This window comes from Channa argus, chromosome 15 (genome assembly GCF_033026475.1).
Source record: "Channa argus isolate prfri chromosome 15, Channa argus male v1.0, whole genome shotgun sequence".
NCBI lineage: Eukaryota > Metazoa > Chordata > Actinopteri > Anabantiformes > Channidae > Channa > Channa argus.
In genome coordinates, this window is record NC_090211.1 from 20985314 (window position 1) to 21003366 (window position 18053).

General features: G+C 41.0%; 1 protein-coding gene across 7 annotated transcripts in view; it reads left to right on the plus strand.

Moving 5' to 3' along the window:
• LOC137099382 (myosin-10) overlaps positions 1-18053 on the plus strand; it is a 59718-nt gene that overhangs the window by 19546 nt on the left and 22119 nt on the right. For 5 of the 7 annotated variants that reach the window (XM_067476136.1, XM_067476141.1, XM_067476138.1 and 2 more), the window contains exons 4-8: positions 8828-8855; positions 11811-11913; positions 13558-13587; positions 16205-16297; positions 17975-18038. In XM_067476136.1, coding sequence (XP_067332237.1) covers positions 8828-8855; positions 11811-11913; positions 13558-13587; positions 16205-16297; positions 17975-18038 — 318 coding nt within the window. The remainder of the gene's footprint in view (positions 1-8827; positions 8856-11810; positions 11914-13557; positions 13588-16204; positions 16298-17974; positions 18039-18053) is intronic. The other 2 variants (XM_067476140.1, XM_067476142.1) reach the window with 1 other exon arrangement.

Genomic DNA, 18053 nt, shown 5'->3' on the forward strand with positions numbered 1-18053 from the left:
CAGAACCTCCGACACACCTGTTCCTCATTTCGCCCTCTGTTGCATTGCCAGCCTGCTGAAAACAACGGCTGCTCCACACCCAAGAGGCCCCAGTGCTGGCAGGGAGGGAAACCAGGGGCATCCGAATTCCAGCACACAAACACACACCCAGAGTGGTGCATACAAATGGCCGGTCCGAGTGTCTCCGAATGCCAAACTGGCAGCTGGTTCAACTGCATCACTGGGAAAAAAGTAATTGAGCTGTTTAGTGGCTTTAGCCATTGCACAAATCCTCATGTACAGAAGAGTACGCTGTAAAATCAAATGAGCTTGACTCAATGCGACACGTTTCTTCCATTTAGATTAGAAATATGGTGATATTTTTGCTTTCAAAGGATAAATGAATGTTAACTTCAGCAATCCTCAACACTAAAACCAACAATGAATTTCCTCTGCTCATGTTTGGTGTCTGTCATTCTGCAACTTAGCTCATATGGTGACATGTTTCTGTAATGTTCATTACTCTGTCCTCATGTTTCCAAAACACTTGGTTGAGAAATTTTAAGTGTGCCCCACTTTTGGAAAGCAGTTTGAGGTATGCGAGTCAGCCTCCTGGTCTCCTGATGCAAAAATTGGAATTCAGCACTTTGGGAAATGTTTTTTTGTGTGTGTCATTTTTCACCCGGTGGAGCTGTTTTTCTGGCCAAAGTTTTTTTAATAAATTTCGGCAAACATCAGACGTCTATGGCACAGACGAATAAACTAATCCAGGTTGCAGGCTGACAGATACTAAATGTGAGTGGAGGCAATTACTCGTTGGTTTTAATGTTTCTAAGGAGTTTGTTAAAATTAGGATAAATTAAGAAAATGATGAGTTTTAAAAACGACTGTGTAGATTGTTTGCATTTAACGGGGACATAAATGATAACTTGACAGTTTGTTGTAGCACTTTTCTGGATCAATCCAGGAAAGTGCACTGCCAGTTGGGAAGTTATAGCCATAAAATTATGACCATTTTGACACTTGACCTCCAATACAGTAGCTCTGCCATGAATTCGACTTTTACAAGGTTATAATGTCTTTAGTTTTTACATTTTTGGGGGTTATTTAGTTTTTAGGTTGAAACTGTCAGAATAAGAAGAGGGGATTCTAAGTTTTTGGCCCCCACATTCAATATAGATTGCTAATTAAATACCTTACGTCTGGAAAGGGTGATGGCCATTAACAGTTTTACCTCCAAAGTATCTTTCAAGAACGTGCATGATGTGCTGTATGTCTGTGTTATCTATCAGATTCTCAGTTTCTGAGATTTAATAGTCGTGCGTTACTAAATTGCTTTAACAGTTGATGAAATAGCCTCACGGCAGATACCATCGCTTTGTTTCAAATGCTCTGTGGTAAATATCTCCTCCAAGCCCATAAAGAGGTCACTTATCAAACCTCATTAAATGTATTCTAGGTTCATTATGACACTTTACTACTTAAGCCTCCTGTTTCTACACATGGGATGAGTTGTTACTGTTAACTATTGTAAGATTTATAGCTTCGAAGTCTGTTTAAATGATCACAACTACTTATGGAGGATGTATCAAATTACTCTCCTTCGGCCTCCTACCTCACTGTGTTTAATTCATGTCTTATCGTACTTGTTCAGGAGCTCTGACTAGACAGTTATACACTGCAGGTTCCAGACCACAACACTTCCCAGATCACCCGGACTGTTTGCTGCTTCCCCTGTCTGGGAATGTGAATGAGCTCAGTCTCTCTTTGTTCCTCTGGGTATAAGTAGCTCTGGATTCCGTCCTCCCTGTGCTTTTGGCCTTTATGAGCAAGCTGCCATTTTTATATCCTCTTTGCACTAATGCAATCACCATATTCTGCTAGAGAGTTGTGTGTGTGTAGCTGTGAGTAACCCTCACAAAAATTAACAGTAGTTTATGAGAGCAGCTCATTGACTATCACTCAGGAACTCTTGTGTGTGAAGTGGTTGCCATGGTTCTACAGTTTTTGCTGTGTGCAGTTGCATTTTACGACTTCTTTTATGAACCAAAGTGTGAGAACTTGAGGTGCAGTGGAGAAAAATGTGAAAAAAAATGTGTTAATTCCAGCTGTAAAGACCCCAGAAGACTGACATTCATGTTGTCAGGCCCCCTTCCATTTTCTAACGCTGCATCAGTTTGTGTGAAAGAATTTCCGTCTTGGTGAACAGGAACCTCCTGCAGTGTTACATTTTGCTGCTGTTAAACCAGTTCATCATGTTTGCGTCCACGTGCCAACTCAGATGTTTCCTTACCTGTTTTTTCTTTGTTAACATCTGTAGTGTCAGAGGTTTGACACTCTCATTCAAACTTGAGAATGAAATCGAATGTGCAATAAGGGATTTGTCTAGTTGTGGAGCTTGACAAATCCTGGCATCTTACCAACATGGAACTGGATCCAAAATAGAACTAGCTGCGTCCTCAAGAGTGGATGTAATGATAAATTGTTTGACAGCTTTGCTGATTCACATGCACAGAATCCAATATTAACCGAGCGGTTTGCAGCAATTAGTTTGCATAATTTGTTGGTCAGACTGGATCAAACCGGAGCCTTATTGCTCAGGACTGTTGGGCATAAATGGATGTAATTATGATGCTTGTGCTAAGAATGTTTTTGTGCACTAAGGTTTAGTTTCATTTAGGAATGTGGACACTGCTTTCACCCATGTACTCTGCCTCATTCACATGTTCATAATTCACAAAGAAACCTATTTTGAACAGCAGCTTAAAGACAATGGCAGTTTTTTCATGTCTTAGCTCATTAACTGCATTGCTCCTAAGATATTCCTTACAGTCTGTTGGATGTATTTTCCTACCTTCGAAGCAGTTTACAGTTGATTGCATTGAAACAGAACAATGAATTGATTTATAGTCAGGAGAGGGGTACTGAGGCTGTGCCAGGTGAAATGAGGTCAGTAATAGGGGGGTTATGGTAATGATTGCGGCTTTTGTGGAGACTGGGGGAGAGGGGGAAGGCTCTGGAATTTGAAGAATGAAGGTTTGTTTAATCCTCATGGATGATAAATTATTTGCAGCACAAGGGACCCGGCTGTGGAAGACAGGCCCATCTCCTAACGGCAGTGAGAGTTGTGCATGTGAATATTTTACACCAGTGAGGATTTAATGTGTTTTCTTTTAGACTCGATTCGACATAATGAGTGAAACTTTCAGCAAGTTCATAAAAAATGTCTCTTTAGTGCTCGCCTGAAAAACAAAAGCCTGGAAATGGCTAGTAGTGTTTTTATAGCTGCCTGCTCTTAATCTCAAGTAGAAGTGTTTCACCCTTGAACTGAACTGTGGTACGACACTGCTGCAGTGCTGATTAAACTGAAAGCTGCCGTTTCCTGTGAGTCTATAGGACTGTGGTTTAAGCTCAAATGTGATGAATGAATGGCTTAACTTATTTCCATCTCCCATTAGCATTACCTCAGTGATTGTCTGTGACTTGTTATAGGGTGAGAAGGTGGTGGAATTAAAAACAGATGTTGGTATGGAAATGCAGTTCGTTTCTAGGGTCCCTCTCTTTAGTAGTCTCAGTGATCTGGCTTAGCACCATTCATGGGGGGGAAAAGGGAAATAGGAGCAACAGAGTGAAAGGGGAAACACAAAGGGGGTAAAGATTTAGCGAGGCAGTAATGAGCAACTGGAAAGGAAGAGCACGTTCAGTGTGAATAGTCTACCTATGCCAAGCCAGCTTGGGATTTGGGGGAAATATGACCCAGCAGTTAGTTGCTTTAGCAAAACAGCAACTGCTAAAACGGCTAAATGGCAGCGTGGGGCAGATGCACGCACTCAAATAGCGTAGGTCAAACTGGACACGTTAAAACGAATTCTACAATGTAAGACCACAACAACATAGCAGAGGACACAAAATACAGCTACATCCAAAAGATATAAAGAAGGATCACACGATGCGACATTTGCAAACGCTGTGCCAAGACCATTTTTGTTTCCTGCCCCAAATTTCTGACTCTTCTGTCTAAAGTTTGCTCACATTCCAAATGCCATTCACCAAAGTCTAACTGCAGAAACGTGCTCGTTTCAGACTGATGAACACCTGTTCCCAGAGTTTGATCATTATCTCCTAAAATCACCTGATCCACTCCGGTGCTGCTTCTTTTATGGGACAGTTTCATTCACGAGAGTAATAAGGAGGATGTGCTGGTGCAGAGCTTCAAGTCGGCTGTGATCAGAGCAGCTGCATTGTAATAGAAGTAAAAAGAGAATTAGATGCTAAGTTGCAAAGCAAAGCTGCTCAATGATTAACATGTGAGGAGGTGAAGGGGAAGACAACCACTGAGATATTAGAGAATATTTGACCTACAGTAGTTGATGTTACACTGTCAGCTGTTAAAACACAGAAAAATACTGGAAAGAACCTGTGACGTGTTTCCCACTTTCCTTCTCAACTACTGAAATTTAGAAGCTGCTGTGGTGAAACACGCCAAAAGAAAACACTAAAATCTTAAAAGTCTGGGGCCTTATTGTCTGAGGTGCCTCCTGAGAATTTAAAAAATATCCTAGAAATGTTACTGATTTAGGGCAGAGTGGTTGGAGCTTGCATGTTCTCACCATACGTGAATGGGTTTCTTCCAGTTTCCTTCCACAGTCCTGACACATGCATGTTAGCTTTAGTGGTGACTCTAAATGGACCATAGATAATAATGTGAGTGTGATTTTTTTTTTTTTTTTTTTTTTTGTAATTTATTTATTTTTTGTCTGTCTGTGTAAGAGTGAATGTGTTTGCCCTGACATAGACTAGAGACCTGTCCAGGGTGGACCGTGCCTCCAGCTTAATGACAGCAGGGGCTCGAGTCCCCTGTAACCCTGACCAGGATAAACAGTTAAGACAATGGATGGATTTAACATATCATGTAAAAGAACTTGAACAAGACTTATCAAATAGAAACGTGAGTCAATTTGTACAAATTCAAAAGAGCAGTATTTAAATTGTTCGTCACTGCTTTATGATTTGTTTCTTACGGCAGCTAAACAGTCCAGACCTGTCACCTGTTGAAAACATGTGGCACCTTTTGATGATATTTGGTGGCCACAAGTGGTGTTAGGGTTTCTATTCAAACCCCATTTTGCCAAGTGAAGCTGGTATTTGCTTTATATTGCCTGAGCTTACTGAAGAATAAAACCATAAATTGGAAGCAAGATGATTGGCTTTGACGTGGAGATGATGGATGTCTGCAGGGAAGTAAAAGGTCAAATGGAAAACATAAAAAAGGCATCAGAGGTCTGAGAGGCAGAGAATGGAGTGATGTAAGGGAAATTCAAAGGTTTGTGTGTATCCTCACTTTTCATCTGTTTCTTCTTAAGGCTGTGTAGAAAAGCATATCTGCTATTTGATGCCAGTGATCATTCAGCATGTTATCTCTGTGTCTGATTCACAGGAATATCATTACACAATGTGACAAACATTTTAACTTCAGCCTGCTGTGACACGGTTTGAATTGAATTTTTGTGTGATTTGTAGTTTCTGTCTACAAAACCACAGTAATCAACTGCATTGCAGCTCATGCAACCAAAATCTCAAACAATGACTTCTGGCACCACCAGAGGGTTTTTACATGAAAGACTTGGTGTCACACGAAGTCTATTAAGGCAGCGAAGCACCACTTGAGTTAACTTTATTGGAATTCGGCCGACCACATTTGTGGTGCACCGTCTAAATACAAATACAAAATCACAATTTGTAACAGATTTTTTTGTTTTTTTTACAATCACATGCTAATTTCAGAAACATGCGGTTACTCATGCAAACGGCTTCTCTCTTTAATCATATAAAGCTCAGAGGCTGTTTTTAAAATCATCATAGTTATCTCGGTGTTGTGTACCTCAGTCCACTGAGACTGGACACATTAGGTGCATGTAATAAGCATCAGGCTTACGTATTTCTGGGTGTGAAACCCAGACAGAAAGAATAATCAAAGTCTCGCCTGTGTTTTGTAGGTCTTAGGGAGACGGCACTGAATAAGCTGCTCGTTCATCATCCTCACTCTTACATTAACTCTCATTCAACATGCATTTGTCCATATTCGTGCTCCAGCTTGTCTGCATTACCTTTGCAATAAAACACAATTATGCTGGCAAGAGAAAAGAAAACCACTTTTAAAAACACAAGGTCTCCAGATGCGTACACACACAACGGTCTCGGTCACGATGCAATCCGCAGCTCCTTAAGCGGTTCTCGTGGCACCCGCAAACCTCTTTGCACCTGCAAACGTCGGCGACCATGGCGCACGGCCCTTAAAATCAGAAACATCATAAACCAAAAGAACATAAAAGCGAGTAGAAGCCAGCACACACGCAGAAAGTGTCAAAGGTTTAACAGAAACATTTTGTGTGGCATCTGTAGCTTTCCTCTACAACAGTCCTCCCATTTGATGCCATGGGCTCTTCCACACAGCCCACTGAGGCCTCGGACAGCTAGAACGATCCCTGCACATGCAAGAGGGTGGCCTGGGCAGATTATTGTTGCCAAAAGACCTAACCCTAACCCAAAAGATGCACCCACCCACCGTAGAGCTCAAACCTGTACCATGTTCCAACACTTACCGTTCCCGTTAACACTCACAGCCAAATGCCTGCAGCTCTCACACCAAACCTAACCTTTACCTAACTCTAACCAGAAATGCATCCGACAGCCCTCTGACATTCTGATGGACGGCTGAAGTATCCTCTGCATCAAAATATCCTCGGAAATGTGTCCGCACATCCAGAGAAAACCTGTCTGCACACTGATAGCCAGCTTTTGTCACATAGGGAAGTTCACGCTTCAGTGCAAGAACAAAAGGCCTTTTTCTGTTGTGAAAGCTAAAACCTTGAAGATCATCTGTGCTGTCTGTGAAAACTGACCCACTTCAACAAGGTGTGAATCATGTATTATAAGAGTTTTAATGACAAAGTAGATGTCTATTAGAAATAGTTCTAATATTAGACATTATAGCCTTTTGCTGAACTGTAATGGAAGAAGAGCTGCAGAAAAATACAAAGGAGGATTGTTTGAAAATGATTTTTAAAAATGTACTTTCTGCTTTAGCCATGAGGGCTGCTGTGTTTAACCAAGCAAGGTGTGATATGTAATGCATGGGACATGCAGTAGGAGTACACAGTAACAGAGGACGTGGCGTGTGGTTATACATAATAAGGACCAGTTTAGACCATGAAAGTGAGGACGTTTTGGCTGTTCCTCACAACTTCAAAGGGCTGTTTGATAGTTTGAAGACTCAGTTTTAGGCTGGACTTAAGCTGTTCCTATGAACTTCAGACATGTACAGAAAATCAGGTCCAGACAATGTCCCAGAGTTGCCCTTTGACACACGTAACACCGAACAGGACATTGTCCGTGTCAGACTTTCTGGAGATACTGTGTTTGGTTGAGGTGGCAGAGTGAAGGACGCAGGACATGACAGACAGTGCATCAAACCATCTTCTTGGATTTCCTGAATTTGTCTGACAGTTTTGGCATCACAACATCTATTTTCTTCCTTTTATTTCTTCTTCAGCTTCAGATGTTTTTGTCCTTAATATAAAAACGTCATCTACATCACTATCTGCTTCCCGTAAATTCTCCAGAGAATGATCCATTTGCACATGTGCTGCAGAGCTGGGGGGGTAAAGTACAATTAAGGGTAGGGTCTTCAGTACCATTTAAGGTGAACAATACAGGAAACGCAATGGAACACTTTAGTATGTGAATTAGTAAAGTTCCCTAACTCTGCACTATTGTACTGAGGTCCAGCAGAAGTAAGTGTGTGAGCTCACGCTATACAATTTGTTTAGCGAAACACCTTTGTACCATCGCATGTAGGGAAGTTTCCATTTTATCTAAACAAGCCCGTCTGGACCTGTGGGGCTGTGTTCATAGCCGCAATGCAGCTGTTGATTTGATATGATCTTAGCCTCTGGCCCTTATTGTTGACACATCCATGTCACCTCTTTATTACAGGGCACTTCTATGATCTCAGCCTTCAGTCTTCACACTGCACACTAACAGATAGTTTTATAATTGTAGCTCATGGCTGAAGGGCTCACTCACAGTAAATGGTTACTACTGCATGACGGCAGTGGGGGCTTTTGACATCACAACTGCGAGCACAGCATCCAACACCAAGGCTGTCGTCAGTATGTGCTATCAAACAACACATGGGGGAAAAGAGAGAACCTGCAGCCACAGGTGAAGAACTGGAGCAACACTTGCATTGGAGGAAAGAACCAAATGAATATAATGATATAGTGTGAATATGAATTGTTTTCTGTAAATATAGTCTGCAAAATATAAGTGGATCATGTGAGTGTTGTCTGCTGGTATTAATCTCTTGTAACTGAAACACGGTTCTCTGAGGGTTTTGCTCTCTGTAGGTTTTTGTAGTACAGGACCTTCACACACTTAAACATCACCATGCTGTAATATGGACTTTTGTCCTGTCAGAAAAATAGTTTGAGCTTTGGTTACAGGTCTGAGGATGGCTGCATGCTAGAAGCTGAGGATTAGGAAAATGTGTTCTTTACCTAAACACGGAGTTAATGTGACCTGGGAGCCGTATATCAATGTGTCCTGTTGTTTCCGGGGAAGATAGGAGACCTTTTCTACCCCCTGGTACCACATTCTTGTCCAACATAGCTTCAGTGTTTGCATGCTGATGCAAAACAAATGGTCGCTGTGCTATTTAATATATTAGGTTCTTACAGATTTGCCCCAAAGGCAGTTTTTGTCATTTTTCTGCTTGTAATGAAACTGGGGAGAGGATGGAAACATGTTTGCTGCCCTGCCTTCATCTTTTTCTTTTCTGTTTTCACAGATCGTGAGGACCAATCAATCCTTTGCACGTGAGTTTTTTTACTTCTTCTCTCTTTGCTAAATTTCCCCTCCTCTCTTCTCTTGAGATCATTTCTCTGTTCAGAAGCAGTAAGACCTAAATTTGTTTGCCCATTTCCATGTAAAACAATAACCAGCCTCCTTCACAGATTAATGTGATTGAACTTTGATACATGAAATGATGAGGTTCTCCACTGTCCCGCTGGTTTAACAGAGAAAGTTAGACTGACCTCCCACGTAGTGAGTGTGAGGCCAGTGACAGAACATAATGACAGTCAAATGTTTAAAAAAAATGCTCTTTAATTTACACCCGCAGGGCAAAATTAAAACCCTCTCAGATTTCAGTCTGACAGGACCTTTAGGACACATAGCTGTTCGGTTCTTTAAGGTAGTTCTGCTGATAAAGTGGCTTAATGGGCCAGAAAATTAAACTGTCTCAACAAGATAACCCTCTTTAAAAGAGTGATCTTATATAAAAGTGGGGTCTCAAATTGTGTTCTATATGTACTTTACAGCGAAGAAGCAATAAAATAAGCATTTTAACCTTTATTGTTCCAATCCAAGCGTGTTCAGAGGCTCCTTGATGCAGGATTACCTGGTTTCCTGGTTCTTGTATGGTGGTGAAGTCAGTCTTTTCCAGCTCCCTTCATCTGTCTGTCACCCTGAGTCAGTTGGCCAGCTTCCATCATCCTGCTGGGTTTTATTTAAAGACTGGTTTCAAATAACTTTTTGAGGATGCTGGATTGTGCAGCGGCTCTGCCCACCACTGAGGGAATTCTGAGTGTGGTCCGCTGCCCTGCCTTCATCTTCTATGGCAAAGAGTAATTAAGTGCCACACTCTTTCAGTGTGGTTTGGCTTGACTGTCAGTGAGCTGTTGCATAATCTGCCCTAAATTCTAAAAACGACACCCTCTGTTGGTGACAGTGGAGTTATTTTAGCAGCATTACACCACTGTTTAATTAGTAGGTTGGTGACACGCTTTTTACAAGCTGCTGCCTCATGGTAATAATAATGTTTTCATTATCTTGTGCTTTAAGAGTAGTAGCAGTTTCTCATGCTATGAACATTTAGGATTTAAAATAAGAGACTTTTATTTTGTGGCACCTACAACAAAACTAAATAAATAAACTAAAATAAACTAACTAACTAAATAAAAGAAAGCAGTTGAAAGTGTATAACAAACATCCAACTTATTTAATATGAATAATATAAATGTATAAGACCCAGTATGTGGAAAAATGCATCCTATCAGTTGTATCTCCCAAAAAAAAAAAATGGAATATTAGGTGCATTTATTCTGAATGCAAGAATGAGAGAACGGGTCTTTAAGAAAAGTGCCCCATTATCTTTTGGTCTTCTGTTTGTACTGTTGCAATGGGAAATTCCCCTCATAAGAGCAAAAAGTCTGGTTTAATTTGAATTGGTGGTAGTTGGAGGGATACAGCAGTTCACTTCAAACTCACTGTAACAGAGTTGGTACAAAACGTTTCAATGTATCAATTCAATATCCTGGGAAGTGTGACCCAAAGCAAACAGTAGAAACTCCAGCCATCCAATAAATAGTCAAAATGTTATGAGTCCAGTTTGTAAAGGTGCACAAACACATCAGGCATCAAGGCCACCTGTGCAGTTTAAGGTTATAATTTATGATTTATAATCCATTTTATACGTTGAATCTGTCAGAAAGATGATAATTCCACTATACGTTTATTACTGAGGTCAAAGTGGGTGGTGGAGTGGTACTGGACCACATTATGGTTCTGTTTTGACCCCCCTCATCCATTTTAAATAGGGTGCATTAAGTTACACATGTGGTCATAATGTTATGTGGTCGTGCTATGTGAAAGTATATGGCTTTAACCACTGAGAAATATTTTCTCACCTGATGTGGATCAACAGACAAAAAAGAAAAGACGTGAAAAGTGTTGCTGCAGGACGTTTGATGCATCAGTGAGACAATGAAATACAATCTGCAGTGCAGCTGCAGTATGTAAACTTCAAATAGAGTTTAGCATCTTTCCAAACACAGCAGAGTGGTTTGAAATACTGACAGACAGCATTGTACGTCCCACTGGAACTGTTTCCTCTTCATGTTACAACGTGACAGTAATGCAGTACTAGTACGACCCTGCATAAAGTGCTCGTCTCATTCAAATGAGTGAGCAGGGCCACACTCGACATGTTGTACTGTTGCTGTCAGAGTCGGCCTGAACATGGCTTCACTGTTTGTTCCTTGGACAGTGGTGACACATTTTTCATTTTCACATCTTGTTTGTATGAGTAGAAGTTAGTGAATGTTTATTTCTTGCGAAACTAAAAACTCAAAGCTCAGCTGGGATGTGTAGCTAACTGGACCTGTATTACTGAGTCTCAGTCTTGCATTTGAGGCCTCAACCATTGAATTTTAGTGTCGCAACTAAAACTGCAGCTTTCTATGTGCAGTAGAGCTAATAGCCAGTTAGACTAAAGCCACTGGTATGTAGATAGATCTAGTGTAGTTGGTCTGGTTTCAGCGTTGGCCCTGGTTTTCTGGGCTCTGGGAACTGAGTGTGGGAGCTGTGGATGGCCCTGCCTGAACACAGCTATCATTAGAGAAAGTCCAAAAGCAGAGCCTGGAAACTTTGGAGCCTGGCCCAGCAAACCGACGGGTCGTCCAGTAAAATCCACGGAGAGAAAAGGTCGAATTTAGAAAACAACGGCACAACGTGTCTCACTTTTCTAATTGTTTTCTAGGGATTTTGACTGTCACAATGATGAGTGAGTTATTTTGGTTTGGGTTTTTCTGGACCTTGTTAAACTGAAGACAACTTAAACAGATTATTCAGATTATTGTGTAATGTCACCAATGTGGCCTCACAACTTGATAATAAAGGCAGCAACCAAAGTGTTTATTTTCTCACTCAGTCTGCGTTCACTCACTTTTGCATCCTCTTGCTTTCCATGTTTATATCTGCTTTGTTTTTAGAGGAGAATCAGGCGCTGGCAAGACCGAGAACACGAAGAAGGTCATCCAGTACCTGGCCCACGTTGCCTCCTCACACAAAGGACGCAAAGACCACAACATTCCTGTGAGAGCCCCACTGCCTAGATTTATTGTACTATCATTCTTCACACTGGACCCTGGTCCTCCGGGTTTTCTTCTCCTCTGCTCTGGTCTTGTTATTTATATAAAATCACCACTGCACAGCATTATTGTAGATTACAGAAATTGTTTTGGGAAAGACATTTTCTTCACTTCAGAGAGCAACACAAAATCACAAATCTCATCTGAAGCTGCAGATGTACTTGCTTTTTTACTAAATGGTTACGTTTTTTGCTGCACATTCATGTTTACAGAAGACAAACTATTTCCAGTTTCAATAAACCGCTAAATGGCTGCTGAGTATTAGGACTTTAAGTAGAGAATGTCCTGATGCTGATACCAGTATCTGGCATCGGGCCCGATCCTGCTTTGTGTACTTCTACTCTTAAAACTTCTACGATACTGCACCCAATACATCGTTAATCTCCACAGGTAGGCGGAGGTATAATATCTCTGTAGTTTACAGCTGTTTAAAGATAATTAACGAGGACAAAAGTTTCCCTTCGTATTCCTGTGACTCCATGTTGTGCATGCTGCTCCATCTAAGACCTGACTCATTTATTTCATTATTTCATTATTTTCATTATTTTTAGAGAAAAGAGGGGCTCAGTCTTTTAAGCTTCTGTTGTTCTGCTGTTTTTTTGCCTGAAAACAGGCGAGAATTTCTGTTCTCGCAGGTTTTGCATAACTGCAATGGATTGATGAGGATTTCAGTGTCCAGCAGCTCAAACTAGAAGCAAAACTGTTTAGTACGTGTATCAGTACTCGGTACTGGCGAGTACTAAAATCAAAGTACTTGTACCTGTACTCTGGAAAAACGAGGCAGCGTTTGGTTAGAAAAGGACACACGCCTGACAACCTGGAGTCGCTGGATTCAGAGCCTCTTTGGAATTGATGGTGTATTTAGTATCTTCTGACTCTTTTTCTGCCACTGATGCAATAGAGCATAAAGACGTCGCACTTGATGGTTCAGAGCCATTTTGGTGGAAGAGACGTACCTACACAATATGAAACAAGTGGTTCAGTGTGTTTGACTCATTGCCACTTCTCAGTGATAAGTCGCATGTTAGAATATCTGGTCTTTTATAGCTGTGCACAACTTGAGAGCTACACTGCCAAAAGTTGCACACTCCAATTCAAACCTTTGCAAGGACGGTGACAGCAAAAGTGGAACAGATTCTGTCTTCGGCCAGTGATGATCGGACCTCATTCTGCCCCCTGGGAGATTGATACTTGTAAATACTCCTATTATACACAAGTACGCAGGAAAGTATGTGAAAAATGCAGCACGGTGAAGTAGATCTTGTCTATATGGTAAAAAGCAAGTATATCGAGCCTCAAAGTGAACAAGTGTTTTTTCCCAAAACACCAAACGGTTTCTTTCATGAACTCCAGTTAAACCTAAACTGTGTTTGCTGATAAAGACTCATGTTCTGTATAACTGCACAGCCAAACTGCTAGATGTTAATGTAACGTGACTGGTCACTGCTCCTGCTTGATGTCATGTCACTGTGCGAGACTGTAACCAGTGCTTGGCAAACTGTGTACTGGTGTTGTGTTTCGTGTGGCTTGTGTCTGACATGAACGCTTCAGGTTTTAACACTCGCATTTGTTTATCTATAACAAACAGCCCGAATCGCCCAAAGCATTCAAGCTACAGGCAAGTGTATCTCTGACTTTTTCTAAAAGAGTGTGTGGTCCGTGTTGTTGTTGGTGTGCATGTGCATGCCCCTCTCTCCAAATCTCTTCCGCTTCCGTAATGATGTTGACGGACTAATCTAAGCTTCTTTCTTTATGAGGTATTTGTTTGTGCTGGCTCAGTCTCCTCACGTGATTATTCGAAGCCCAGGGAATCTAACATTAAACCAGCAGGCTCATGATAATAAAATACTCTGTTTTGTCAGTTGGTTTGAGTTTATTAGAGTAATTGGAATTTAAGATGTTTTATTAGAAATCCATCAGTCAAATAGAAGTTAGATCATACTGTTCGTGCTACTAAGTGCTAGGATGCGCTGGCCCTTGAAAGTTTGTGAACTCTTCAGAAATGTCTCTATTCCTGCATAAATATGACACGATGAGATTTTCTAAAGTCCTAAACTACATCAAACGAGTCCAATTACACAAACGAGGAAAAACAAGTCACTTATTTAAAGTGGCAAATTATCCAAAGCGTGTGGCAAAAATCTTATCATTTCCTTTGTATCAATGGGACGACAATAAGCCGAGACAAACCTGGGTCTTCACCGTTAAGGTCTGACGTTGACAACACAGGTTTGTAGACGTGTCATAACCCAAACAAGTTGGACTTTAAAAGCGGCATGAAAATCTGACCAGGTTTGAGGTCATATTTATGCAGAGACATGAAACTTTGAAAAGTCCCACTGACTTTGTGCAGACTTGTCCAGTTTGTATTAGTCCTCTTATTAAAATTTCAACGTAAAAATCAGACCAGAGCTGCACTAAACATCCTTCCTCAAGCTTTTGCCTTTGACATGTGAGTGAAGTGAATAACAGCGAAAACAAAAGTTAAAGACGATGACAGATGATTGCAGTGCAGGCTTCTTTCTTTCTTTTTTTTTTTCTTTTTTTTTTCAGATTTTTTTCACCTGTTTCATCCTAGAAACAGCACAAATGATGATCTGCTGGTGCTGTTCTGAATTTACACCATCTCCAACCGCATCCTATTTTCTAGCTCACCTCTTCTCTGCTTTGAATTTCCCCAAACCGACGCTGATGTTGCTGTGTTTTCTCTGAAGCTTTAAACGCACACACTCTGGGTGAATAGCTCCTAATATCCTGCGTTTCAGTGGTTGGGAGCTTCACTCCCCATCTATACTGACCTCCTTATTGCTGCTTTGCTTCTGCACTGCATTACAGCTGCCTCTGAGCACAGGCCAGAGGAATGTGGGAGCAGGACTGGGGGAGAAAAGGGGGGAGATGGAGCAGTGGAGAAGAGGTAAACCACAGGGGAACCATACTGTTATTTTTCTCTCACTAAGAAATACAGTTTACCCATGTGGTTATACAGGGACCTGTGGACTGGTTTCTAGATTTTTCTGTGTTAAACAGAGCCTGGAACTGTGGAGGTGGAGGTTATTTTCCTCGTTAATCATCAGCGGAGTTTTTATTTGGCACCAAAATGCCCAAAATCTTAATAATTCTATATATTGTGGCACATTGTATTTTCATGTCTGTCCCATATTTCTGAGCGGAGAGAAACTTTGTATATTAACCTCCAGCAGAGTTCGGTGAGTCAGAAAACCTTGGACCTTGTTTCCTTGTTGTTTCCAATTGTTTTACCGATCGAGTTGAGTTATTGCTTCATATGGGGCCAAGAGACGCTGGAAAATGATCTCAAAAGGAAATTTGTTTTCAACATTTCGTTGGCCCACTTCTTCTCAGAACTTTCGCAAGAAGAGTTTTCTTCAAAAGTCCATTATATTAATTTCAAAGACAGTGAGATCTTTCATTTCACCATATTTCCACATACACAGTCGGCCAGTAGGTTGAAATCCTGAGTATTAAGGTGCCATTCACCTTCCAGCTTGCTTGTAGGCCTTCAGGTAGTCCTGCGCTTCGTTTGCCAAACTCTGGCCAGTGAACCAAGCTGCAAATTGGAGCTGAGGTGAATCTGTGTCCCCTCTCTGGCAGAGTATCTAGTCTGATGTGTTCTGCTGCAGGAGGTAACACCAGCAGGGGAGGCTATTCCTGAACCACCAGTGCCCTGGATGAAGAGGATTGTGTCCTGTGTAGTGGAGTTAGAGAGGTCTCTTGGCATCACAGGGAGTCCAGAGTCTGAGGTGTGAGAGGAAGCAGTGATTACCCCCATGGTGATGCAGTCTTTGCAGACATAGGCTGTATCATCACAGTCCTAGGAATTTGCAGCTGTCACTCATCAACCCAAATCCGTCTGTAACTGTAGGCCATGTTTTGAAACGCTCTTTATGTAGAGCCACTGCGGTTTCACAAGCTCTGTCAAACTGTTTGGTTGTCTTGGCCCCTTAAAGTTGTCGACTTCTCTTAACAAAGTTTACATTGTGCTGCAGCTTCCTTGAGTAAAGCCGATGGAGCCACGATAAACCGCTGATGGACTGAGGGATCAGATACATTCTCCTCTAGCTGCTCTGTTACAAAGACTTCATTTTGCTTTGCCAGCATGTGTGTATTGGCTGAAACAGAAAAATGTGATAAATAGTGACAGAAAAACGATTCACTGCATGGTGTCAGTCATTGGAATTGTTGGGCTGTTTGATTATCGCCGCTGTATTTCTCCGCAGGGTGAGTTGGAGCGGCAGCTTCTTCAAGCCAACCCGATCCTTGAATCCTTTGGCAACGCCAAGACAGTGAAAAATGACAACTCGTCTCGCTTTGTGAGTTTGCTCTTCTGGTTTTCTTACTTTAAACATGTGTACAGGTTGAGTTTGTAAGGCCAAATAGATCAATCTGAAATAGAAAGAGGCATTTTGTGGAGGTTTCTGAACAGATTTAGTGAAATAAGTATTAATACGTGCTGGTACAGTACAGAGGTGGTACAAAAGACAACTGAACAAAAACATTGAAAGACTCCACACTGGTTGCAATATTTATATACTTTATGTACTTCATCATGTACCTGGGGAAATATCCCATTCTTCTACCTAAACACACAGAAAGCAGCCTCAGTTCTTCAAATAAGGGGAAATAAGGGGACAGACTCAAATCACCTTGACTGAAAACACTCATTTTCACAATCAGAAACAACAAATATCAATTCACTAAAGGGTCCCAAGCTATGTTTAAAAAAGAGAATGATAAATCATTTAAATAGGCCAGAGATTTGTTAAGCAGGTTTGTTTATCAGAAGCTGGAATAAAAGAGAGTTTACAGCAGTTACCTTTGTGTTTAGCAGCTCGATAACATCAAGACTTTCTACCTGGAGAAAACAAGATCCTAACTAGATAAAAATGCCAGTGTCATAATTAGTAATATCAATAATTACTGTTAAAGAGTTTTAAGGAGTTTGTATTGTCTCTATTACTTAGGTCTCTGTGTTAAAAAAGATCCTGATTCATGAGATTTAATTAGTTGTTTGCTCAAAGCTGTGTGTAATTTCCTATTTGTACTTAATATAAATGTGTTTGCAAGAGGAAAAGATCCTATTCACACAGCAGCCATGTTGCTCGAACTCCACGCTCCTGGTGGGAAACTCTGTACAAGTATTAGTGCTTTGTTCCAGGTTGTAAATTCTACAAACATCGTGAATCTGACAAAACTTTGCTCACTGCTTTGTGAAATACCACCAAAGAAGACGATTTCTGATGCAAACCTATTATGTTTTATGCTTATTATACAACAATAAGCAGGTGTAATTACTACAACTCTGGGTGTTGGGTTTTCACATTATTACCCATGAGTTTTGTTCTCTATTACCTAGATACAGTCATTGTATATATACCAAGCTAATACCTGGTTAATACTTTAATAATTAGCACAATATTACCTCATTAATTTTTCTGATGAGAATCTTGACCATATTACCTTGTTATTAGGAAAATATTATCTTTATATTACTCTGTTATGTCTGAAATATTACCTCACGATTACCCTATTATTAGTAAGCTGTCTTAGCTTTGGCATCATAAACTGCACTGATGCTTCTCATATTTTGTTATTAATGGCGTGATGAGTTAGGAATCAGAACAATTCTCACGCCAAGCTTCGTGGTGTGCTGACCTCATGAATCACTGGCTGAGTCAGACGAGAGAAGCGAAGACTGGTCTGCAGATGGGGACACACACACACACACACACACACACACACACACACACTCAGGAAACCATAGATCAGCCTGAGATTCTTTCGGACCTGTTAACCTGAATTCTTTTCACTGCTTTTCTGTGATCTGAAAGAATCCACAGGGTGGTATTTAAAACACAGCCGTATCCAAAGGCGAAAGAAATGGAGAGCTGACAAATGCAAACACACACTGAGGTCATAGGGTTTTTAATTAAACTGTGACACAGTTAACAGCTGCTTTCTAACATACATGTGCATCTTGTTTCCTGCAGGGGAAGTTCATCAGAATCAATTTTGACGTCACAGGATACATTGTTGGGGCCAATATTGAGACGTGTATCCTTGTTCGTG